At 35.1% G+C, this 25,519-nt stretch overlaps 2 protein-coding genes across 3 annotated transcripts; both read left to right on the top strand.

Annotated features, from left to right (window-relative positions):
• The first annotated feature begins 877 nt into the window (after positions 1 to 877).
• LOC18046006 (ubiquitin carboxyl-terminal hydrolase 25) lies at positions 878 to 8,596 on the top strand. 2 transcript variants are annotated; one of them, XM_006442166.2, is made up of 9 exons: positions 878 to 1,461; positions 1,562 to 2,048; positions 2,129 to 2,204; positions 2,310 to 2,402; positions 3,134 to 3,220; positions 3,318 to 4,087; positions 4,942 to 5,070; positions 7,790 to 7,905; positions 8,050 to 8,596. In XM_006442166.2, the coding sequence occupies exons 1-9, from the start codon at positions 1,257 to 1,259 to the stop codon at positions 8,055 to 8,057; spliced, it is 1,971 nt and encodes a 656-aa protein (XP_006442229.2). In that variant the 5' UTR covers positions 878 to 1,256; the 3' UTR covers positions 8,058 to 8,596. The 2 variants fall into 2 exon arrangements, with proteins under 2 accessions (XP_006442229.2, XP_006442231.1); XM_006442168.2 differs by having other exon boundaries at positions 879 to 1,461; positions 7,790 to 7,934.
• A 4,542-nt stretch (positions 8,597 to 13,138) lies between these two features.
• Positions 13,139 to 16,880, top strand: LOC112099827. Its single transcript, XM_024187315.1, has 3 exons — positions 13,139 to 13,211; positions 14,248 to 15,799; positions 15,971 to 16,880. The coding sequence occupies exons 1-3, from the start codon at positions 13,139 to 13,141 to the stop codon at positions 16,878 to 16,880; spliced, it is 2,535 nt and encodes an 844-aa protein (XP_024043083.1).
• Positions 16,881 to 25,519: the final 8,639 nt, after the last annotated feature.

The raw sequence follows: 25,519 nt of genomic DNA, 5'->3' as shown, positions 1-25,519 counted from the left end.
GTGAGGGCAGCGATTTGAGCCCCTGCGATGCATATAGGAGCTTATTTTCTTCCTTACTTATATTATATAATTAAGTGAAGACAATTTTCTCCCTTTCAAAATGTGCATGAAGTGGACACTTCTCGAATATTAAAAGATAAAAATATAGGCAGTGTTATATAAAAATTAATACAAACTAGTCCCAATAATTATCTAATTATAAATATCAGTTGTAAATTTCATATAATATGAGTTGTAATCTGAACATTAATCTCATGTAATTAAAAAAAAATATTCTCACTTAAGAATTCTTGAAATTTGTCTTGCATGATCTATGTTTGTTGATAAAAATTAGGACAAGATTTGCGTTTTTCACTGTATGATTTCAAACCTTTCTTTACAGAAATCAATTGCGACCCAAACATGCATATATTAAAATAAGAAAATAAAAGTTTAAAAAAAATTTAAGACATGACAAAGGTATGTCTTCTTTTATCCATACAGCCCTTCAAATCATTTTCCGCAAAGATATCCTAAAATGTGATTTTGTTTAAAAAGATAAAATTACCATTTTAGCAAAGTATTTGAAAATATTTTTTAAAAATAAAATTATATTAAGACTTTGACAACACTATCTTTGAGTACAGTATTCTATAGCCTAGACTAAAAATACCATCACATGATGAGAGTTTGTTTCTGACCATTTAATCATGTAAGGTATAGTACCCCATATATCATATGCTCAAACTCTCAAGACTACGATTACTATTTTATAAAGCAATTTAAAATAAATTATCATTAATTTGTTTATGGTTTTATCTCTTTTTTTTTAATTATTATTATTTTAAATTTTTATAAAATTAAAAAATTAAAATTGAATAAAAAAGGAAAAAAATAAGTCGAACAGACAGTAGATGAAAGGAAAGGGGGGAAATAATCAAAAATAAAATAAAAAATGAACCTTCTCAAATTCAAGAGAAGGGAATTGGGGGTTTGCTTTGCTACCTCCTCCTCCTCCTCCTCCTCCTTCTTCTTCTTCTTTTTCACTCTCTAATGAATTAAAATTTCCCCGATTTCTCTTTTAGAAATAATGAATTAAATTCATTATTATTATTATTATTATTATTTTTATCAATATTATCAATTTCCTAAAATTCAAGTCCAATTCATCTCGAGTTAGTTAGTTAGAATTCGAGAGAGCGATGCGATCTTCTTCATCTTCATCATATTCTTCTCACCGATGAATTTGAAGCGGCAAGCCTCGGTCGTCTCCGTTGATGGGACTTGCTCACGAATTGCAAATGAGTTGGCAGCCGAGTCTACTCAGTGAGAAACGCAAACGCGGCGGCCCTCCTTTAGGCTTACGTAATCTCGGCAACTCTTGTTATCTCAACAGCGTCCTTCAGTGCCTCACCTACACTCCTCCCCTCGCCAATTTCTGCCTCAAGCTCCAACACTCCTCTCTCTGCAAACAGCTTACAAGTTAGATTAATTTTCTTTTTGGTATTTAATTTCTCTTTTATTTTTTTTTGTTTTGTAATTTTTTAGACCTAATTTTTTGAAAAATATATGATTATCACAGGTGATTCGGCTTTGGACGCGGAGAGAAAGCGCGAGTGTCCGTTTTGTATCCTGGAGAAGAGAATTGTGCGGTCGCTGAGCGTGGACCTCACGCTTGATGCGCCGGCGAAGATCCAGAGCTGTTTGAGGATTTTTGCCGAGCATTTTAAGTGCGGACGTCAGGAGGACGCGCACGAGTTCTTGCGGTACGTGATTGATGCTTGCCACAACACGTGTTTGCGGCTCAAGAAGCTGAGGAGGAAAGGAGGCAGCGGCGGCGGCGGAGGTGGAGAGACCATTAATGGTGGTAGTTCTGTAGTTAAGGAGATCTTTGGAGGCGCGTTGCAGAGTCAGGTTAAGTGTTTGGCTTGTGGTGCTGAGTCGAATAAGGTTGATGAGATTATGGATATTAGTCTTGATATTTTGAATAGTTGTTCGCTTAAAGAAGCTATGCTAAAGTTTTTTCAACCTGAGGTTTTGGATGGCAATAATAAGTACAAATGTGATAAGTAAGTTCACTAATTCCATTGTAATACTTATTTTTATTTTATTTTGGTGTCATTTGAATGAAAGACTTATGCTTGTTTAGTTGTAAGAAATTGGTGTCAGCAAGGAAGCAAATGTCGATCCTGCAGTCGCCAAATATACTTGTAATCCAGCTCAAGGTGCGCATACATATATTTAGCTGCGGATTAGTTGTTAATGATTTTAGTTGCTGATTTACATTCTTGTTTTTTCATTTTGAGTGATGGGTTATTTTGTTCTGGCAGAGATTTGAGGGAATATTTGGTGGGAAAATTGATAAGGCCATTGCTTTTGAAGAAGTTTTGGTTCTTTCGAGCTTCATGTGCAAAGCAAGCCAGGTGAGTTGAGCTTGACACTGTGAAGTTAGTCATACTGTGGTCATGAAAGGTTTGATTAAATAAGTGCCTACACAATTGAATGAATTTTCAGCAATACAGTTTAGTGATGTGTACACCCAGATGTATATAGTTTTGGATTAAGATGGTACTGCCTCATATAGAAAGTTCAGTCTAATAGAGTTATGATAGATTTCTGCGCAAGTCCATTTATCCTTTTATAGTCATAGCTGTAAAGTGAGTAATTTGCTCGATAATTCAAGTAAGATATTATGTAGACTACAAATTTATTACTTCCTTAGCCTCATATTTATCAGGTAATTTCAACTTGTATGGGAAGTTAAGATAGAGATGGTCAACAGATTTTTGAGTGATTGATTAGGCATGAAGAAATGATAGGATGCTTACATGTCAAAGTATTTAGCAAGTTTCAAAATCAGATGGACTGTGGATGGTTATGTACAGAGTTTGTTTCTCATTTCTGTAATTTTGTCTGTAGTGTTTGTGCTTTCTCACTCACTCTCTTTTCAAATCAAGTTTCTAGTTGTTCATCTTTAATATGATGCTCTCTGTCCCTCTTTCTTTTAACTTATGGAAATTCTGTTGCCTGCTTGTGAAGATGAATCATCTGCGTTGGAACCATTGGAAGTGCTCTTTTGTTGTCGTTGTACCATATTATAAGTTGTTTCCTTTCCATATAGAATTGTTATTTCCTCCATCTATTTTCAATGCAGGATCCTCAGCCAGAGTATAAACTTTTTGGTACCATTGTGCATTCGGGCTTTTCTCCTGATTCTGGGCATTATTATGCCTATATCAAGGTCAAACTTCGTGCACTGCTCATTTTATTTATTAGTGAGTTTCAGTAATACAACTGTCTCATCATTTTGTTGATATTGGTTCTTTGTTTGCGTACAGGATGCTATTGGCCGATGGTATTGCTGTAATGATTCATATGTTTCTGTCTCGACTCTGCAAGAGGTTCTGTCAGAGAAGGTATATATACTCTTCTTCATTCGTGCTAACCAAAGACCAGTGTCAGCCAATGGCACTTTTGCTTCCAACGGTGTTAAATCTCACGAAAATGGAAAGGAGGCTTATAAAGGTGTGAAGGGTACTGTTCCATTGAAAGCAGTGGCTACAAAGCCTAGTGCTGAACAATCGTCTCGGAAGACTCCCTCTACCATCTCTAAGGTTGAGAAAGTGCCTTCTAACCCACGTCTGAAATTCAGCATTTCTGGAAGCTCTGGTTGTAAGGGCGTTCCTCCAACTAGTAATGGAAAGGTCAATGTTCATAAGAGTCAGAGCGTGAAAATGAATGGGGTTGTGAAAGACTCAGTTCCTAAGGAGAAAAGTGGAAAAGATCCATTTATAAACACAAATGGTTCTTACAAGAGTAAAAGAGTTGATCTTGTTGGTAGAGGGAATGACCTTGCATCAGTTTCAACAAGTGAAAATGGGGATACGCAAAGTGTTGGTTTGAATCCAGTAAAACCAGATCCCCATGAAGGTAATTGCACGAGCAGCAGGACAACAGCTGGAAGAGTGCCAGATCCTGCCAAACTGCTTAATGGTAGTGTTAAATTTGACACTGACATCTCTGGGTCCAAAAGAAAATCACAGGAGTCTTGCATTTTGTTGGCGCAGGATTCTGAATCTCTTGCAAAGCTTCAAGAACTGGAAGAAGTGTATGTGCTGTCACTTAAATTATTCTGCACTTTTCTGGTTAATGTAAATTTAAATTATTCTGCACTTTTCTGGTTAATGTAAATTTATACTGTTTACATTTCTTTCTGTTATCCTTGATTCTGCATTTTGTTTTCTCTTGGTTGATTTCTGTTCACGTAATTCTCTGCTTCCAATTCTCTCAGTCACATGCATACCACCTCTTGCGATGTGATTCCTACCAGTTAGGATTACGAATTGGTTAGCTTGAGTATGTTTTCGTCACCTGTGTGAATATCTGGTCCACACTTGTAATTTTTCTGTTTTTAATCGGTATACAGATTCTGTTTTCTTTAACAAGAACTGTGGGATTTGAATCTTGTGAAACTTTTATCTCAGTGTATTTAAGGCTAGATATAGTGGGTGGGTGTTTTGAGATCAGCTTAACCATTGTTCATGACGAATATCATTTCTGTCCCAAAAGAAATATATTTTGAAATCCCGCTAAGTCCACTTATTGTGGAAAAATTGTTTTATATGATCACATGTTTTGATAATTGTTGTCTAAGATAATACATGTTTGCTACTCTGTCTAGAAATGATTTAATGGTAATATTTGTATATTGATTACACTAGGATTTCATTTAGTTCTCTTATAGTGCTACCTGTGAACCCAATCCAAGATCTTTTTCCATTTCCTTAATAAAATTATTGCTTTTCATTTTTTCTTATGCGTGCATCTCTTGTTTATGGGGTCTGATGTTTCTCCTTCAGCATGAGATATAATTATCCATAGATAACTTACGTTTTAAGTTAGTCAGTTTGTTGTCTCGCTGGTTTTAATACTTCTGTTTGTTTGTTTGTTCCGGAATTTCAGTCTGAAGAAAGAGGCTTCTTCAGTCTTGCAATCATGTGGTTGGTCTGAAAAGGTTCTCAGTTATATGCGTTCAAGAAAGAGGCAATGTGCACATGAGGTGGGAATCACTCCAGGAGATATTGATTTAAAGTAAGTCATTTTCTTGATATTTTTATTGTGTTATAAGGTTCAAAGGGATAATTTCCATTAGAAGGCTTCTGTAGATTTCTTTAGACCAGAAAGGTTAACTTTTACTACCTAGGGGGCTAATCTTTTTTTTGTTTGGGGGGGGGGGGGGGGTGGTTGGTGGGGAAGCAGTGTTGAGATTCAAAAAGGATAGTCTAAGGGGGTTATTGAGTCAATACTTACAACATAGGTTGATTCTAAAGGCTGATATGTTTTATCCCTGTGGGAGGGGGTCACACAGTTAGAGCCAACAAGGAGGTGCTTAAAGCCTTGGGGATCCTGTTGCTGCAACTGTAGTAATTGAGTGTTTGTTGCTCCTGTTCCGCCTTATTCTTCTTTTTTCTGTTTATACCAACTTGTGATATTTCTTCATGCTGGAATGTTATGGCTGAAAACTGGGTTATTTGCTTTGTGTCCGGCTGAGATGGGCATGAGTATCATCGTATATTTCCCATCCTGCTGTGGCTCAGTTTAAACTCAATTCATGTCGTTGTGGGCATTCTAGTTTTGTGCTGGAATGCTGTTTCACCAAAGATATTAGTTCTCATACAAACTAATCAGTTAAGCTTTCAACATATGATATTATGCAAATTATGAACCCAAAGTTTTGACTTTTAAACTGCTTAAAATTTTTCTTTCAATATTTATTCAACTAACATTTTTGAGTACATTAATTGACTTTATCCTAGCTGTGTAGATTTTAAATTCTCATTATATAAATAGTTGATGAGTAGTCTGGATATGATAGTAATTGACATTTTGGCTGCAATTTTGTTTATAGATCTGGCTGATGGCTTTTACCTAGTTTATGGACACAAATCCTCTCTTCTTTTCTGGAAACCCATCTTCTGGTTTTGATGAAAAGTGTTTTCATCCAGGCTCACTGGTTTAATGGGAAAATTATTGATAAGCTTAGCAATTGGGTACTCATGATCTAAGATGTTTATATCTAGCAAATGATATGTCAGTGAGTTCTTTTTTTTTTTTTTGGCAAAAAACCTTTCGAATATTGGTTAAGACTTAATCAAACAATGAGTTCAATATGATTTTGAAATATTGGTTTTAAATCATGGTATGACTCTTTTTTATTTTGTTATATGTAATCATCTTTAACCGCAAAAAGTTGAAAACCATGGTTCTACAGAGAGATTTCGTTTTGCAATGCTGGTTCGGTTATGAATAGATGTTATGGATGAGCTAAATGAGAAAAATGATTTTCTAACCTGTTGTTATTGTCATAAATTGCAAAATCTCAACAATTATTAAAACAATTCCTCTACATTCCGATGTTGATTTTGGCGGTGTCAAATAGCTTTCACCTTAGCATAGATTAGATTTTGGCGGTGTCAAATAACTTCAATGAATTATTTTAGCTTTCTTTTTATTGGACCTACAAATGCCTTTTTGCCTTAACCAATGCGAAAGGGAGTTGTTGAAGAAAATATTCTGGAAAGTATACCCTTTTCTATTTTCTGAATTGGTTTTATGTTGGCATCTTCTTAATACTGGAATTGCATTTATGTATATTCTGTATTCATCCTTTTGTTGTACCGAATGAGCTTGAATGTCTTCTTTGTGTTCTGACTGCTGACTAGTGGTGCCCACCAGTCATATCCCTACATTTATAGGATGTGATTGGGCATTTGAATAGAGTAGAAAATGACAGTGCATTTATGAACAGTGAGTTTAGTTTCCTTAGATCATACTGATTGCCTATAAGTGGGTATGAACGAAGTAGAACTACAATTTGTTTTCCTTATTTATTTATCTATATTACTTGTCTTATATTTTTTATTGCTCTATAATTTTATTCCTATTCCAGCATAAGATAATTCATTGTAGTATGTTAGCAGTTAGGTGAATGTCATGAAGTTTTCTCTGCCTTCCATTGAAGTATGTTAGTAGTTAGGTGAATATCATTAAGTTTTCTCTGCCTTCCATTCTCAATGGCCTCTTGTCCCATATGGGAAGATTTGGAATAGAGATAGTTGACAAGTAAAAATAGAGTAGAGATGAAGTCTATTGGGGTTGATGTTTTGTTAGACCAATGAAAACTTATGTTAGACGCAAATATAAAGAGGCAGGGGCAATTTAGTAATTTTAGGGGCGGGGACAGTTTAGTGATTTTATTAATTAGGGTTCAGGTATAAATAAGATATTATGGAGTCATTTAGGGTTTATGTTGAGTTTTGTCTGGTATTAGGAACCATTAGGAGTTTTGGGAGAGATTGACCTACTTCTCGAATTGTAGGTCAGGATTGATTGTTTGTTTTCTTTTGATTTAATCAATAAAAGTCAGCCCTAAGTCCTATCATGTTTAAGAGGAGATATTAGGTTTTTGGTCTTGGATACTTTGAGAATAGAAAGAAGATAGTAGGCAATATTCCATAGTAGTACTTGTAGATTGAAGAATTATTGAACGGCAACATTTCAAGTAAAATATTCTGGCTTTAGATTGAAGGCAAAAAGTATGTCCCTTTTGACCCAAATAAAATATTTTAAACTAATCATTAAGTTCGAACTTGTAATAAGATTTATGAACTTGTATTTTTGCTAAATTTACATACAGTCCCTTGATTTATCTACTATCTAGTCCTTTCTTTTATTTATTTATTATGAGACACTTGTTGTAATCTTTTACCTGCACCAATTAGAAACTCTGTTGAGCCTTTTTTTAATGCAGGAAATTGTTGATCAGAGATGCAAAGTCAACCTTTCTTTCACAAATACCTAATTCGTTGAAAGATGACCTTGTCAAACATCTCAGATCATTTAGTGACGGAAAGCGAGAATTTCCAGGTGCATGATTCACTCCATTGTTATATAAGGTAGCAGTAAAACTTATAATTTTATTATTTTCCAATGGGATTTTGGTGATAATTCAGAATTTTCTGATTGCATTACCTTAAATTTTTTTTTTTTGGGTTATTGATGATTTTGCAGTTACCTGAGATATGTTTGCCGGCGGAGCTTAGGGTAAAAAATACGTGATGTACAGACTCTCTTACTAATTGTTGTTGGTCGGGAGAAAAAGTTGTAGCAACTGAGATCTTCTTGAGACCATAGTTGTGGGGTAGGTTATGTTCTCTCTATCCTAGCAAGTGCTGACAGTGACCAGAGATTGTTATACTGTCGTATAATTGTTCTGCTTTGAGCAAGAATGTTTAGATGCTGTTGAGATAATGAGATGAGCTAAAACATTGTTGAAAAGTCTTCTTTCCTTGAGGCTGTGAAGTTGGTTTTGTCAGAGAACCAAGTAGCAGGATTCTTACGCTTTTTGTATGATAATTTTCCCATAGCAATCCTCATTTAATGGATGCCTACAATTTTTCCATCTAAATGTAGCTGGATAGTAGTTTTTGGATATGCATTTATGTACTGTAAGTAAGATTTATACTTCAGTATGACAAAGGTAATTTCGGAACCCTCTTTGTTTAGTGACTTCACTTACAGCAAGTGCAAGCTGATTTGAGCTGTTGTTTCCAAATCATTTTAATGGTCTTTTGTGGACTAATGATGTCACCATCCGAGTTGTTTGGTTTTATCCAACAACTACAATTAGATTGTCGTCCCAAGTTTATTTAATTGTAATCTTGTAACAATCATTGGTTTACGCACACAATCATGGAGAGTGAAGTTTTACTGGATTAATTTAGAAGCCCATCAGCAACGACGATTAGAATAGCCTCGGCAGAAACGGGAGTTGGGTACGAGTCAAAGAAGTGGATTCGAGCAACAATAGCAATTTGATATATATTTATATTTTTTCCCCTTTTGGATACGAATGGCAATTTGATTCTAAGGACGAATCCTGTTAATAAAACAGATCCAGTTTTTATCCAAGTGGGGCAGACCCAGATGTGAATTAAGCATTTTATAATTTAGCATGCGAGTCGGACTATTGGGTATCCTCCAAAACCTTTTTGAAACCTCTTTTTTAAAATTATATTCTATTCTCATTTATAAATCTTTCAACATCCAATAACTTTTTCACTCTCCCAGTCTTAAAATTTGTATTTTTCTGTTCAAATTTTTTTTATTGTTTAGTTTCTAAACCAAAAAAAGTAAAGATAAAAGAAAAATTAAGAAAAATCTTACGCTGAGAAAATAATGAATATTTTAAAAGTGTGATACAATTTTATTATGCCTATAAACTTTGGGTGCAACAATTAGTTTGAGAATCCTTAAAAAATTATTTGCAGTGAGATAAAATTTTATTTATTTTGTTCTTCCATAGTGTTGTATCGTAATCTTGCTGCTATGTTTTTTACAGTAAGTTTGTTTTGGATTTGATAATTACTTTTTAAATTTGGATTGGATTTATAATACAAAAAGAAAATTCATTTTGTGCAAGTAAAATATCTTGAAGAGAGAAAAAATATAAGCGGTGTTAATTCTATTTGTATTTAAATGAGATTTGTAATATTATATGGTTTTATGAGATTAACTAAGGGGTGTCAATTGTCCTAGCTCTTTAACTCTTTAGTATGTAAATGAAGTTTGGAATCATAAATCTCTTTTGGTGCCTTTCGACCCTTATTAATGGCATGTTTTAGAGTAAAGATATCCAAAGGGCTGTGTCACGGCCCACATGTGTCGTGCCCATCCTAATGAAAGGCAGTCAACTCGACCCACAGCACCGACACTCGGGCCATGGGCCATGATCTGGGAATAGCCAATTTAAGCTATCAATTTAGAATAAAAAAACAAAAAGTCACTTTGACAAGAATTAAACTTTGGTCTCATACTTAGCATATCGTCTGCAAACAACATTATTTCACCATTATTTTAATTTGAATATTTTATTTAAAATTTTGACGTAAATTTTAAAATATTAATTCCATACAATTCAATAGTAGATGAATTTAATGGTGGATAAATTAATATCGATGACAGGTACACACATGTTGTTCCACGTGGTCCCCACTTCAAACAAAGTCACCATCCTATCTCTTTTAACTTCTCATGGCAATTAGGTTGTCTTATGGGCCTATTATTGAGTTAGACCAGCGAGGACATTTCTCTTTTCTTGTTGGTGAGACTTCATTAGACGCTCATGGCCTTCTAGTATGGTCCCCGCTACAAACAACTCGAGGGAGGGTCTCTGATGAGTAGGGGTGGGCATTATTTAATTTGGTTTGGTTCAGTCTTAGAACCGAACTAAACTGAAATCAAATGGTTCATGAATTTATAAACTAAATGTGAACTAAATTATAGAACTGAACTAAATTAATTTGGTTTGGTTCGGTTTGGTTCGGTTCCGTTTGATTTTATCCTATATATTCATTATTCAATAAAAAACAAATATAATAATACACTATTAATACAACAATAATCTTGAGTCTATAAATTAGCAAACAATAAACAACATAATAAAATCTAACAATAGTAAATTAACATAATAAATTCTAAAAACAATCTAGAAATCTATAAATAATAACAAATATAATAAAATCTATAAATAATAAATTAAAATAATAAAGTTCAACAATAAAATAAAGCGTATGCTATGACAATATAATATCATGTATTAACTAACAAATAGAAAATTAAAAAAAAAATTCTAAATTATTTTTTAATTTTAATTTTAATTTTTTCTTAAACCATTTGGTTCGGTTTTGAACCAAACCAAATAAAAAACCAAATGGTTCAGAATTTCTGAACCATTTGGTTTTTTACTCCAAACCAAACTGAACTAAGTTACCATAATACGGTTCGATTAAGTTCAGTTCGATTCGGTTCAGACTGAACCAAACCAAATGCCCACCCCTACTGATGAGGTATGGTAACTGCTACCGGTCCCTTCATATTTTTAGCTTACTTTTGCATTATTTCATTGGTGCTTAAGACATTTCAGAATGGCTTGGTGGATATTTAAACCTTTTGTTTATGAACCAAATGAGTTTCCACGTGGCAACATATCATTTGGCCCTCACCAAATTACCCACCAACAACGATTCTTTGCCTAAATGGCAAACGGTGAATGCTAATGCGGGTGTGAAAAACAATGAAGTTAAGAATGATTGTAATATTTTTGTTATTTTTAGCATTGTATTATGTGTTTTGGGAATAATAATTACATTACATAGTTAATATAAATGAAGGCATTTTGTCTTGTTGCAAGGAGAACAATGCGTACGAAAGAAAGCCGACTATATCTTTCTTCTACAGTACTTTTTTATCTGAAAAGAGTACAAGAATGAAAGTCTTTTGAAGCCATTATGGCTTGAATTTTGGCCACTCACAAGTTGGGTGTTTCTATCCCTTCATTCGGGTTTCATCCACTGTCTTTTACATAACCTTTTCTCAATCAATCTTCTTTGTTGCCTTAAAAGTTGCCCGATAATAGTTCTATAAGATCTCATTTTTTCAAGTCCGTCAAGGGGGTGGGATCTTGCTGCAAAAGTTGCTACCCGTAGGAAATAATGGATACAGAGGAATTAATTAGAAAATGCCAAGCAATTGTTTTAAAAGAAGAAGAGGAGGACACAGTAAAGCTGATGGAAAGAATGAAGGCTACGGGGGAAAAAATCGCTGCAAATTGTTTGATTGGAAAGATCAAGCTGACTAGAGGAGTAAACAGGGAGGGTTTGAAGACCACAATGCAACAGGCATGGAGGACAGTTAGAGAAGTAAAAATTGAGAGCATGGGGGGACAATGTGCTTCTATTCAAATTTGCCAATGAAGTAGAAAGGAGAAGAATTCTAAAGGGAGGCCCTTGGCACTTTGATAGGGCTCTCTTGGTACTGGCTAAACCAAGTGGCATAGGAGATATAAAAAAACAATCCTTCACACACACATCCTTTTGGGTCCAAATTCATAATATCCCAATAATGTGCATGGTAAGAGAGACCATAAAAATGCTGGGGGAAAGGATAGGCATAGTAGAAGATATTGAAGCAGACGAAGCAGGAGAACGCCTAGGTCAATTTGCTAGGGTCAGAATATCCGTCAACATAACACAACCTTTAAAAAAGGTAGTGTATTTGCAACAAGAGGGGGAAAAGATACCAATGCCAGTTCTATATGAAAAATTACCAGACTTCTGTTTCTGTTGTGCCCATATCGGTCATCAATTTAGAGAGTGCCTCAAATATAAAGGACAACCTAAAGAGGAGCTGCCATATGGAGCTTGGATGAGAGCCATCTCACAAGCAGAAAGGGTGAAGCTGAACCGAAACAGGGAGAGAAGAAATTGGGAACAATTTTAGAAGAAAACAGGAGATGAAGAAGCCAATACACAAAAATCTTTCCAGTTTCAACACGATCCAATAAGTGCAAACGGGTCACTCACAAACAAAACAGGCATCGAAATGGGAGATAGAGATGGACCGATGAGTAAAACCCATGAGCCAGCAATTGGGGATAATCCATTAATGCAGCGTGCTGAGGTGATGGAAAGCCTGCAACCAAGTGGGAAGAGTAGAAGCGAAGAAACAAATCAGCTGCAGAGCATGTCAGTTGACAAAGACGGCTGCACCAGGAATGAAAATGAAAGGGTGGGAAGTAAAATGTGGGGGAAACTGAAATTGCGAAGGCAAATGAAAAAATCCCAAACAAAGACCATGCCAAAACGGATGAGGAGAAAATGGACAATGGGCCGAAAAAACTGCAGCTGAAGCCTAAACCAAGGAAATGGAAGCTTCGAGCGAGAGTTCAAAAAATGGAAAAAGGGGGCAGCAGTGAACCAAAAAGCTTAAAAAGGCCTAGCACCGAAATCTTGAGGCCCAGCCCCGAAAATAAGAAAAAACGATTGTTAAGTCCTCTTACACAATTCAGTAACCGAAATCAGTTCAGTTCCTCTCCAATAAATCGACAGCTGAAGTTAGTTGATGAAGAACAAGTTGAAAGGGAAGATGAAGCTGCAATGGGGGAAAATATATTGGCGGGAGCTGGTAGCCAGCCCTGCCAGCAGCCATGAGAGTCTTAAGCTGGAACGTTTGAGGTCTGGGGACGCCTCGAACGCAGCTAGCAATAAAGAAAGTTCTCCACCTGCACCAGCCCCAAATTTTCTTTTGCTGTGAAACAAAGATGACGACTAGGCAGGTTGATGCGACATGTGGAAGTTTTAATTTTGATAATCAATTTGTAGTTGATAGAAACGGTATGGGAGGTGAACTAGCTTTATTTTGGAGCTCGGATATTGATGTCACGATAAAATCTTATAGCTCTTACCATATAGATGCCATTGTGCAAAACCAAAGTGGCAAGATATGAAGATGCACTGGGATCTACGGCCATGCTGAGGCAAGTCAGAAACATCACACATGGGCATTGCTGAAAAGGTTAGCAGAGCTCTACTCCTATACCTGGTGTTGCTTAGGTGATTTTAATGAAATTCTCTATTCTCATGAGAAGCTGGGGGGAAATGATCGTAGCAGTAACATGATGTTAGAGTTTAGAGAGTCCATTCGAGCTTGTAATTTGATGGATATGGGTTTTAAGGGGAACAAATACACGTGGTCCAATAGGGGATATGGGGTTAACTTTATAGAGGAAAGGCTCGATAGAGTGTTTTACAGCAAAGATTGGAGCAGCACCTTTCAAAATCTCCCAGCCATAAGCTTAGTGAATTGGGTTTCGGACCATTGCCCAATTATGTTTGAAGTAAAAGATTGTTGCAATAAGCTAAACTACAAGAAAAATTCCTTCCCCGTGACCATTACAAAGATATGTGGAGTTCGTATGAAGCCTGCAGCAACATCGTAAGGAGTGAGTGGGAAAGCTTTGGTGGAAGAAGCTGGGAAAGTCCAGTGCAGAATTTTCAGAGGGTTGCGAAAAGGTCTTTAGCTCACCTCAAAATTTAGAGCAAGGAGGAATTTGAAGGTAGAAAAAAGAAGCAGAACGAGTTGATAGATCGGCTGAAAATGGCAAAATAGAAGCCTCCGCAAGCGATAGATGAGGAAGAAATCAGGAAGCTTGAAGACCAAATTAGTAACATGCTGATCGATGAAAAAGTCTATTAGAAGCAGAGATCGCGTGCAGATTGGCTAAAAGAAGGGGACAAAAATACAAAGTTCTTTCACTCCAAAGCATCCGCTAGGAGAAGGAAGAACAAGATTTGGGGGGTTGAAGATGATCGAGGGAATTGGGTTAATGATCCAGAAGGAATTTAAGGGGAATTTTGTGGGTATTTCCAGCAGCTATTCACTTCCTCCAAACCAAGTCAGACTCAGATTTCAGAAGCTCTCAAAGGCTTGCTGCCAAAAGTTTCCCAAGAAATGAATACCCACTTAGAGGAGCCTTTCACTCCGGAAGATATCACAAGGGCTCTCTCCGAAATGTGCCCGACAAAAGCCCCGGGGCCAGACTGCCTGCTGCTTTCTTCCAAAAGCATTGGCAAATATTTGGCAAAGGTTTGACAAAAACATGTTTGCACATTCTAAATGAGCAAGGTACCTTAGACTCTCTAAATCATACTTTTATTGCTCTTATCCCCAAGGTTAAGAAGCCTAGGAAAGTAATGGAATTTAGACCCATTAGTCTATGTAATGTGGTGTATAGAATTGTAGCTAAGGCAATAGCAAATAGGCTAAAGTCGATACTTAACCATATTATCTCACCAAATCAGAGTGCATTCATCCCCAATAGGCTTATTATGGACAATGTTATTATTGGTTATAAATGCCTTCATAAGATTAGACATAGTAAGGGTCATAGGAATGGCTTGGTGGCTTTAAAGCTTGACATAAGCAAAGCTTATGATAGAGTTGAATGGGATTTTCTGGAACAAACCATGTCAAATTTGGGTTTCTCAGCCAAATGGATAAGCTTGATCATGAGCTGCATTACCACGGCTTGTTTCTCTGTTCTTATTAATGGGAATCCAGTGGGCTTAATAAAGCCGAAAAAGGGGCTTAGGCAAGGATGCCCCCTATCCCCATATCTTTTTATTTTGTGTGCAGAAGCTTTCTCAAATTTGCTGCATCAAGCTGAAAGGGAGCAGAAAATCAGAGGCCTGAAATTGGCACAAGACATCACAATAACTCACTTGCTCTTTGCCGATGATAGCTTAGTCTTCAGCAAAGCATCTGTAGCAGATTGCAAGCACTTAAAAGGGATTTTTGACTGTTATGCAAAGGCTTCGGGGCAGATTTTTAACTTCGAAAAATCCTCTATGTTTTTCAACGGCAAGGTTACAAGCGAGCAAATGTCAGCAATAAAAAGTATTTTTCAGCTGAAGGTGGTGCCCAAATATGAGAAGTACTTAGGCTTACCTCCCATGTTAGGCAGGAATAAGATGAGTTTTTTTAAGGAGGTTAAGCTTAAAGTGACCAGCAAGATCTTGAGTTGGCATCACAAGCTTTTTTCAAGTGGAGGAAAAGAAATACTCATCAAAGCAGTAGCTCAGGCAGTTCCAGCTTACGCCATGAGTGTTTTCAAGCTTCCCAAAGGCTTATGTGAAGACATCCAAAAAGAAATTGTAAGATTCTTGTGGGGTGCCAAGAAGGACAAGCATGGAATTCACTGGGCTCGGTGGGGCAGCATAAGCAAAGCAAAAAATAGAGGAGGGTTGGGGTTCAGGGAACTCTCTAGTTTCAACCAAGCTTTGGTGGCCAAGCAAGGATGGAGATTAGTTCGATATCCTAACTCCTTAATGGCAAGGGTAATGAAAGCCAGATACTACAAGAACTCTACATTCTGGAATGCAAAAGTAGGATCTAATCCCTCCTTCATTTGGAGAAGCATCTTGTGGGGAAGTCAAGTAATTAAAAAAGGGGTGAGATGAAGAATAGGAGATGGGAAGAATGTTCTTGCTTACAAAGACAACTGGATCCCAAGACCAGCCACTTTCCAGCCAATTTCCCCAAAAACTCTCCCCCCTGAGACTACAGTAGCTGAATTAATCGATTCGGAAAACAGGTGGCGAGTAGACAAGCTAGAGCAACACTTTATGAAAGAATATATTGAAGCTATTCTTAAAATTCTGCTGCCCAGTGGGAAAGAAGAAGATGAAGTGTTATGGCATTTTGACAAAAAAAGGGAGTACTCGGTTAAAAGTGGGTATCAGCTTGCTCTTAATCTAAACTTTCCCAATGAGCCTGAAAGCTCAAACAGCAGCTCTAGGCTCTGGAAAATCCCCTGGATGCTTGATTTACCCGAGAAAGTTAAAATATTTATGTGGAGAGCCCTGAAAAATATCCTACCAACGGCTGAAAATCTATGGAAGAGAAAGAGCTTGCAAGAACCGATCTGTCAAAGATGCAAGCTGCAAGTAGAAACAGTAAGCCATGCTCTGATAGAGTGCAAAACAGCAAGGAAGACTTGGGATTTAGCTCCGTTAACAGCTCAACTTTCAAAGGATCACAACCAAGATTTTTTCAATGCTATCCAAGAGATGTGTTCCAGATCTTTAAAAGCAGAGGCAGAGCTGATGGTAGTTTACTGCTGGGTGATATGGTCAGCAAGAAATAAATTCATTTTCGAAGGAAAGAAATCTAACTCAAGAATATTAGCAGCAAAAGCTGAATCAGTTTTAAAGGCCTACCAAAGAGTGAGCAAGCCAGGAACTATTCATGTGACTAAGAATAGAGGAGTTGATCAGCAGAAATGGAAGCCTCCCCCAAAAAATGTTCTGAAGCTTAATGTTGATGCAGCCGTGAATAGCAAAGACCAGAAGACAGGCCTGGGAGCAATTATCCGAGATGCAGAGGGAAAGATTCTAGCTGTAGGAATCAAGCAAGCACAGTTCAGGGAGAGAGTCAGCTTAGCAGAGGCAGAAGCAATCCTTTGGGGTCTGCAGGTGGCTAAACAAGTTTCTCATCTAGCTTGATAGTAGAATCTGATTGTAAAGAAGTGGCAGAGCTTCTAAACAACACTAAGGGCAGTAGAACAGAAATTCACTGGATATTATCTGATATTCATAGGGAAAGTAAGGAATTCCAGCAAGTCCAATTTTCTTTTATCCCTAGAACCTGTAATGCTTATGCCCATGCCTTAGCAAAGTTTGCTCTAAGGAATTCTTCCACTGATGTCTGGGTTGATACATTTCCAGCTGAAGTGCAGAATGTAATGAATTGTGTTGTTTCCTAAGGTATGAAAGGTTTACTTTCTTTTCAAAAAAAAAAAGGAGAACAATGTGTACGAGGTTTTCTTTCAACTGAAATAAATGAGTATTACTATACTAAGGATCTTATTAAAACTCAACATGATCTTACTGAAAATTTGACAGAATGTCCTCTATAATTTTCACTTTTTGAACCCGTAAAGTTTTGTATAAACCACGTTCAATGTATTATAATATTCAACATGGAAATACATCAAAACCGCAGTCATTGATTAAAAAAAAATTGTTACCACAAATAAATTAGAATTAACAGTAAAACAATAGTCATTAATCCAGCTTGGTGCAGCTAAAACATAAATCTTCGGTACATCAATTCACTTCAAAACTTAAAATTAAAAATTTGAATAGGTACAACTAACTTCATTCTCATATTCTTCAAAAATCACCTCAAAACTTCTTTTCACACCCTTTGCATATTCTTCACTGACGTCATATATTGATCCCGCGGAATTAAGTATGTCATAATGCATAATCTAAGTTAATTCCTATTGAAATTCTTGAAACTTGAGATTAGTGTACAACTCTTGAACTTACTCCTCTATCTCAAATCTTGTAACTCACGAAACCTTTTTGTTGAAATATTCGGCATATGCTTGCCATTCTTTTTCAAATTTACACCGCGATGCATTTTCAAATTGGTCCACAAATTGCTTCTATGTTGTGTTTGACTTAAGCTACTCATCTAAGAATGCATTCATACAAGGGATGGTAATTTAACCTGGACCTGGATGAACTTGGATAATTAGAGCTGGGTTCAATGTGTATCGAAGTAAAATAAATATGGTATCCGAATTCAGTTTTATTGATCCCGACATATTCAAGTTCGGGTTTGGATTTGGACAAATCTGTAAATCTGAAACCCGAACCCGAATATCTTATTTTATTTTATTTTAATTATTTCTATAATATAATAGGAAAAAAAATCAGCCCATGCCCTAATTCATACTTCCACAGCCACAGCCACCAAACCAAAGCCATTCTTTTCCTCTCTTCAACTATTCTCTTTCATTGAATCTTCATCATCCTCACACTTTCACAACCGTCCTAGCCAAAGCAAAGCCATTATTTTCCTCTCTCTTCAACTCTTCTCTTCATCAAGTCACTATCATCACTCGTCATCGCTTTGCCACTTTCGCTGTGTTTCATGTTCATCACCATCGCCAGTTGTTGCTTGTCCATCTATTTCATGGGTTTTGGTTGCTGTTTGTTCACCTTCGCGATTGTGATTATGGTTGTGATTCCAATTTTGAATTTTTTTTTGGAAATGGTTTATTGTTATTACAATTATTGTTGTTGTTGTTATAATGATAAAAAGAATTATTAATTAACTAATACATTAATGTTAATAATAATATTTATTATTAACAATCATTATTAATAATATTTATTATTAACATAACAATTTTTTGAATAATAATAATCACAATAATTAAAATATAAAATAATAATCACAATAATTAAAATATAAGATAATAATTATAATAATAGCTAATTAAGGACTTTTTAATAATTTGATATAATCTAACTCATTTCGATTCCAAAACAAAGTAAACACATCAATGGGAATCGAGTTTATTCCGATTCCTATTCTTACAGCTTAAGTCAACATCTTATTCTGATTTTATTTCCTCATTCTGATTCTAACTCATTTCGATTCCATTCCATTTCGATTCCCATTTAGTAAATGCACCATAAAAGTGTTAAAATCCTTGAATAACGGAAATTAAATTAATTTTAGAGTTTGAGTAAAGCGTTATACATCAACATGTAAAGCAAGGTCCAAGTGTACTAAAAGGCAATCCAATGCTCAAGTCAAAGAGTTTGAAGTAGAATCTAGAATTAGGCTTTTGATTTTTGTTTTTTTTAAGTTTTGAAAGGAGATTAGGAAAAAGTCCTTTTCTCAGTCTTTATGGTTATTGTTTATGGACCGAAGAGTGTGATATTGGCAAGGGATATAATTTTAGATCTAAATATTCACCATTATTATTTTTTTAAATTTCAGATCGTTAGCGCTAGGGGTGGGCATATCGGATTTCGGTTCGGGTTGTTCGGGTTTCAATTTGGGTTTCAACCCGATCAGGTTGGAGAATTGAACCCAATCGGGTTGAAAATGCAAACCCGAACCAAACCGAACCGAATTTAATTTGGTTCAGTTCGGTTTGGGTTGATAATTCGGATCAGATTGGGTTGATAATTCGGGTTAATTCGGGTTAGAGCGGGTTGGAACAATTTAATATACAAATTCTACCAAAAATCACTTAAAATCCAAAAATCTCAAATCCAAACAACCTTACCAACATTTCAACAAGTCATTTTAAAGTTAATAAAACATAAAACATTTAGTCAAAGAGATTTTTTTTTTGTTTAACACACACACACACACACATATATTTTAAAAGCCAAAACTTAAAAAAATAAATCAACCCGTTCGGGTTAAAATTCGGTTCGGGTTCAACCCAAACCGAATTTTAACCCAAATGGGTTGATAGTTTAAATTCGTTCAGGTTGCACAGGTTAACCCAAACCGAACCGAACCCGAAATAAATTTCGGGTTCGGTTTGGATCGGGTTAACCCAATCCGAACACCCACCCCTAGTTAGCGCTTTGCCATTTTGGCATGTGATTTCTTTAATAATCATGTGTTGCTCATTTGTTTAGATTTATTATCATATCTATTAAGATTATCTAGGGTTACGTAAGTAATCACCTGCCTTCCGTGTGATATTATAATGCTATCCGTCTTCTCTATGTCTAGGGATGATAAATATTCAATTATGGATGGATAATATCCATCCAAATACAAATCCATAATTATCCATGATGGATATATCCATATCCATATCTAGTATTTAATATTGGATATGAATATGAATTTTATCCATATAGATATGGATATCCATGGATATTTAATTTTTATTATATAAAAAATAATAATAAAATAATATAGAATAGTTAAAACCAGTATTAGATTCCAATATCAAATAAAAAATAAAATAAACTTAACAAATATAAAAACTATGAATTAACAAAAAGAAATTATAATATAAAATTACAAATTAATTTCAAATTAAATACAAAAAGTTCATTCTTCTAACGCATCATTAATCTCCAATCTTCTAATGCATCATTAATCTCTAACCAAATCATCATCATTAATCTGCAAATTAAAACAAAGCATTAAACAACTAAATAATTGTATTATTTAGGACCATGATCATTCATAATTGAGTTGAACATCACAATAAGCATCAAGCACATATCAAAAAAAAGAAAAATAAACACTATTCAGAACATGGTTGTGTCTCCTCTTCATCATCATTATCAGTCAGTTCTCCATTTATTTCTTCCCCATTCATCACCTTATCTTTAGGAATCTCACCTAATTTAAAAAAAAAACTTGTAAAATATAAAGAAAACAATTACTATCAAAATCAAATAAGTGCAGAAGTGAGCTGAATTTGATACCTTTTAATTGAGCCCATATCCAATTTTGAGTACACATTAAGGCCTTTACTATACTCAGATGAAACCTACTACGATGTGGGCTTAAAAATCGACCTCCCGCACTAAAAGCAGACTCAGAAGCAACTGTAGAGACCAGAATAGCCAGCAAATCTCTAGCAATCTCAGACAATATAGGATATCTACTTCTATTCACCTTCCACCACATTAAAATATCGAAGTCTGGAGTAGTCTTATCATCTTCTTCCAAGTAAGTATCTAACTCAGACTTAACTTGTTTACAAATATGTTGGCTTTTGAATGCATTACATTTTTTCACATCCCACATGCCCATCACAACCGAACTAGAACTAGAATTACAAACAATACTAGACTCACCAAATCCTTCAGCCAAATTCACTCCAACCATACTCTTTTTTATTTTATATATATATTCTAAATATAAGTTAGAACAGAGAGTACATATTCTATCAATATGAGTTGATGCATCACTACCATAAATTTGAGGAAAGAAATAATCCACTAGAACCATTTTGAATCTAGGATCCAATACAACAACAATAGCCATCACACCATGGATTTCATCCCAATATTTTCCAAACTTTTCTAACATACTTTTCGCCATATTTTTTTATCACATCACATGAAGAATTAAGCCAAGCATTCAATGATAATCTAATTTCACAAATTATTGGAAAAAATAAGTTAGCTGTTGGGTATTTATATAGTGACAGAAAACATCTCAGTCATGGTATAGAAGAGTTTCGAATGCTCACATACTACTCTTGCCAACTCCCACTCTACTTCAATAGGCAAGTGCTTATATTGGTTATCACGATGTTTCAAACGAGTAAAAACATCTTTATAAATCAAAGCAACTTCAAGTATCAAATATGTTGAATTGCACCTAGTTTTACAATTAAGCACTAAACTCTTAGAACAATTCAACTTCAATTGGCGGTTAGCCGTATCTTCAAACAACTCTATCCTTTTAGGTGATGATGTCCAGTAATTAACACTGATTCTAACCTTTTCAATCCCATCAGCTATCACATCTAACCCATCTTTAACAATTAAATTTAAAATGTGAGCACAACATCTCATATGTAGGGATGGCAAAAATCCCCACGGGGACGGGTACCCTCGGGGATTTTCCTCATTCGGGGAGGGTATGAGAATAATTTCATACCCAATTTCTTATTCGGGAAAGGGACATGAAATTTTTTTTATCCAATTTCTTATTCGGGGAGGGGACGAGGATTAGGTGGAATCCCCATCCCCTACCAATTTCCCCATTTCAATTTTTAATTTTAATTTTATTTTTTAAAATTACTAGTAAATAAATAATAAAATTTGAATTATAAAATTATAAATATTGGTAAAAATAACAAATATCAAAATATTTATATTATTAAACTTTTAGGTCTAATTAACTAATTAAATTCCTAAATTTTTATTTAAGACATTAAAAAAATTGGATAAATTTTATTAGCCCAAAAATTTTGTTTTAATTTTAATATTCATTAAATGTTTTAAACTTAAATCTATTTTTTATTTATTTTTAGATGTTATAATTACCCACAGCGAATCACAATTTTAATATTTAATTTAATCTAATATAATATCATTTAATCTAATATTTGCTCTTGATTTACTCCGACTTAACTATTGTGTTGTAAAGGGAATAGTCCACAGTTTATAAAGTACCACGCCACCATTGAAAAAAGTTAATTTTGAATGTAAATTCAATTTTATTTGTAACAATTTTGTATTAGACTATTAATTTATTCACGGTAGTTTGTAAAAGAAATTTATATCCCTTACATGCTGTGTTACTTACTAATTTAATGTATGTGACTTTTGTAATGGATATTAATGTAATATATATTTCAAACTTTACTTTTATTTGAATTTTTTATTTTAATATGATTAACTCAAAATCGAAAACAAAAAAATATATTAGTTATTTGGGGATTGAGGATCCTTGGGGATCCCCTGTTATTATTCGAGGAGGTGATGGAGATTCTCTCAAGTAATTATGACGGGGACGGAGACATACACAAAATATAGGGGATGGGTACGGGGAGATTGGTCCCCTTCCCTCCCCTCCCCATTGCCATCCCTACTCATATGCAACAATTTTCCATTTAATAATAATGAACCAGAAGGAAACTTAGCCAACAAAAGTGGAATCATAGCATCATTAGTGGAACAATTATCAATCGTTATTGTAGATAACCTTCGATCTACATTCCAATCCAATAGACACTTAGCCAACTCATTAGAAAGTGCTTCAGCAGTGTGTGGAGAAGGCACATATATAAACCTAGACAATTCAACAAAAGAATAAAACAAAATTACAAATGAAAATAAATAAAATAAAGTACATATAATAAAAATATAAATAAAATTTATTAAACTTTTAAAGTGGCACCTTAAGATTCGATTTTGTAGAGTCCATGAATTGTCAATAAAATACGCCGTCACGACCATGTACCCATTTTTTTTTATTGCTAGATGTCCACATACCCGTAGTAATGGAAATTTTACTAGTAATATCCTCCAGCAAGGCCATTGTCTTAGCCTTTTCAAAATCAAACAACTTAAAAACTTCTCTCTTAACAGTGTTCCTACAAATTTTACCAAGCAAAGGTTGAACAAAACTCATCAAATCCCTAAAACCTTCATACTCAACAAATCTCAAAGGAAGCTCATGCATGATTATCATTCTTACTATTTTCTGTCTAGCAAGTGCTTTATCAAATGCAGTGGGATCAAATGCTGAAATTGTTGAAGTTTCAGCAACTTTTTTCTTATAGACCTTAGATGCTTGGCTAGGGCTAGAAGCTGGAGTTGGAGCTGATTCTTGTATCCGTTTGGGACACCTATCAATATGGTTTAGCAAATGCGAAGTTCCACTCGATCGTTGTCCAGCAAAACCTTTGCCACAATGATTACACACTGCCTTCATTTCTCTATTAATTGTTCTCCTTGTGAAATGGTCCTAAATTCTAGATGTTTGTCTCAATGAGCTTCTAGGTTGTCTTTCCGAGTCTCGTTTTGTACCTCCACTAATTGAATGAGTTTGTGGGTTTTCAACATTAACATTACTTGAGGTTTGAGGGTTTAATTGAACAACAGGATCGGGATCAAGATCAGACATAATTAACCTGAAAAAAAGACATCACAGAGCAGTCACTAACAAGCCACTTCCTTTTAATAACTGTATAATGACTAATAATTTTTTATGACAGCCTTGTTGTATAATTAATAACTGTATAACACTATCATTATGTTTTATGCATATATGTGCCACTAGCAAGCAATATAATGACTAATAATTTTTTATTTTCATTATTGTCAATCATACAGACTGAACATGAAAATAAAAACAGCTGAGGACAGAAGCCACCAGAATCCTGCCAGCAAAATTTCTCTTTTGATTTGCACTCACAATATCCATTGCTGAAAGCAAAACAAATCATTACAAAATAGCATTTTTAATTTGAAGAAGCAAGCTTCGCAGATGCAAGGTGATCACAATTCACAATCGTGTTTTGTTATTCATACATTCGAATGTATGGTACTAAAATCATATAGCAAATACAATATTCAAAAATAAATCCCACCTTGAAAATATGCAGGGGTATGTGCTGCCCTGTGCTATTTGTTTTAACCCGCGAAAAGCATTCAATGAAGATGAACTACAATCTGTATCAATAAAACCAAAGATGTGTCACATTGTGTGAAATTTATTTGTAAAGCAGAAAAGAAAAAAAATAATAATCAACGTCACACAAAGATCAGAGCTATCATATTTCAGTTTTAAAACTATACCCAGATGATCATAACATATAAGAACAATAGATAAATGAAATAATCAAATCAAATACTAAAAGCCATGAAAGTAAATAAATAGCATACCAAAAGAAATACACATCAAGAAATTAACATTAACATTACCATCAAGAGAAAGCCACCAACAAACAGTAATGACCTTCCAAGCCATTTAAGAGCATATGACTAGTTGATAGTAAGCTAATTCCCAAACCGTGCAATGACTATTGTCTCTGTAATCCTACCCCAATCAGTCAACTTGAGTCCTACATGAACATCAATATGCCCCCCACAAGACATAAAGTACCATTCCATTAGGTAGACAACATAGAATTTTCAGCTATGAAAACTTGACACCTCTAGCAGTGGCTGATAGTAGTTAAAGAATAAAGAACTAGAGATAGCCAACTTATTGAGACTCAAGTTTGCATGTGAAAGAAAACACATTTTATTTTAATTACTTGTCAACTTCAATTGCTGATGCCTGTGACTATATTGTTCAGGTTAATCAACAACTTTACGCACGGATCATCCACTCGAATCTTTCAATGCCAAATTGGGTATGGCTGCTAGAACTGCACTGCACTTAGTCCCAACCCAGTAACTTAATTTTTTTATTGATCAGGCTTCAAATATTATATAATTAAGCTCCCATTCATTGTTTGTTTAATTATTGAATTTTGTTTCCTAGTTAATGATGGGACAATACACAATATATGCCAAATAGCACAAAAGTGGGAGAAATATGAGCAGGCTTTCTCAATTCGCATTTGCAAACTTTCTAATTTCTCGTACCCATTTATCTTTTCTCCAATTTCCATGATACAACCTGTTGCCAATCGATTGCAGAATAGAAACAAGAACCTACGGCCTCTAACAAAATGAATCGAGTGCAAATGAAGAAAAAGAGAGAGAGTTACATACACGCAATGACAGAGAGAAAAGAGAAGAGAAGCGACGAGCGGCCGACGACCGACGAGCGGCCGACGAGCGACAAGCGGCTGGTGAACGGTGACAATCTTAGGTCTGCAAAATGATAACATATG

The sequence above is a fragment of the Citrus clementina genome, unplaced genomic scaffold, assembly GCF_000493195.1.
Source record: "Citrus clementina cultivar Clemenules unplaced genomic scaffold, Citrus_clementina_v1.0 scaffold_3, whole genome shotgun sequence".
NCBI lineage: Eukaryota > Viridiplantae > Streptophyta > Magnoliopsida > Sapindales > Rutaceae > Citrus > Citrus x clementina.
This window is presented reverse-complemented; position numbering and strand designations above follow the sequence as displayed.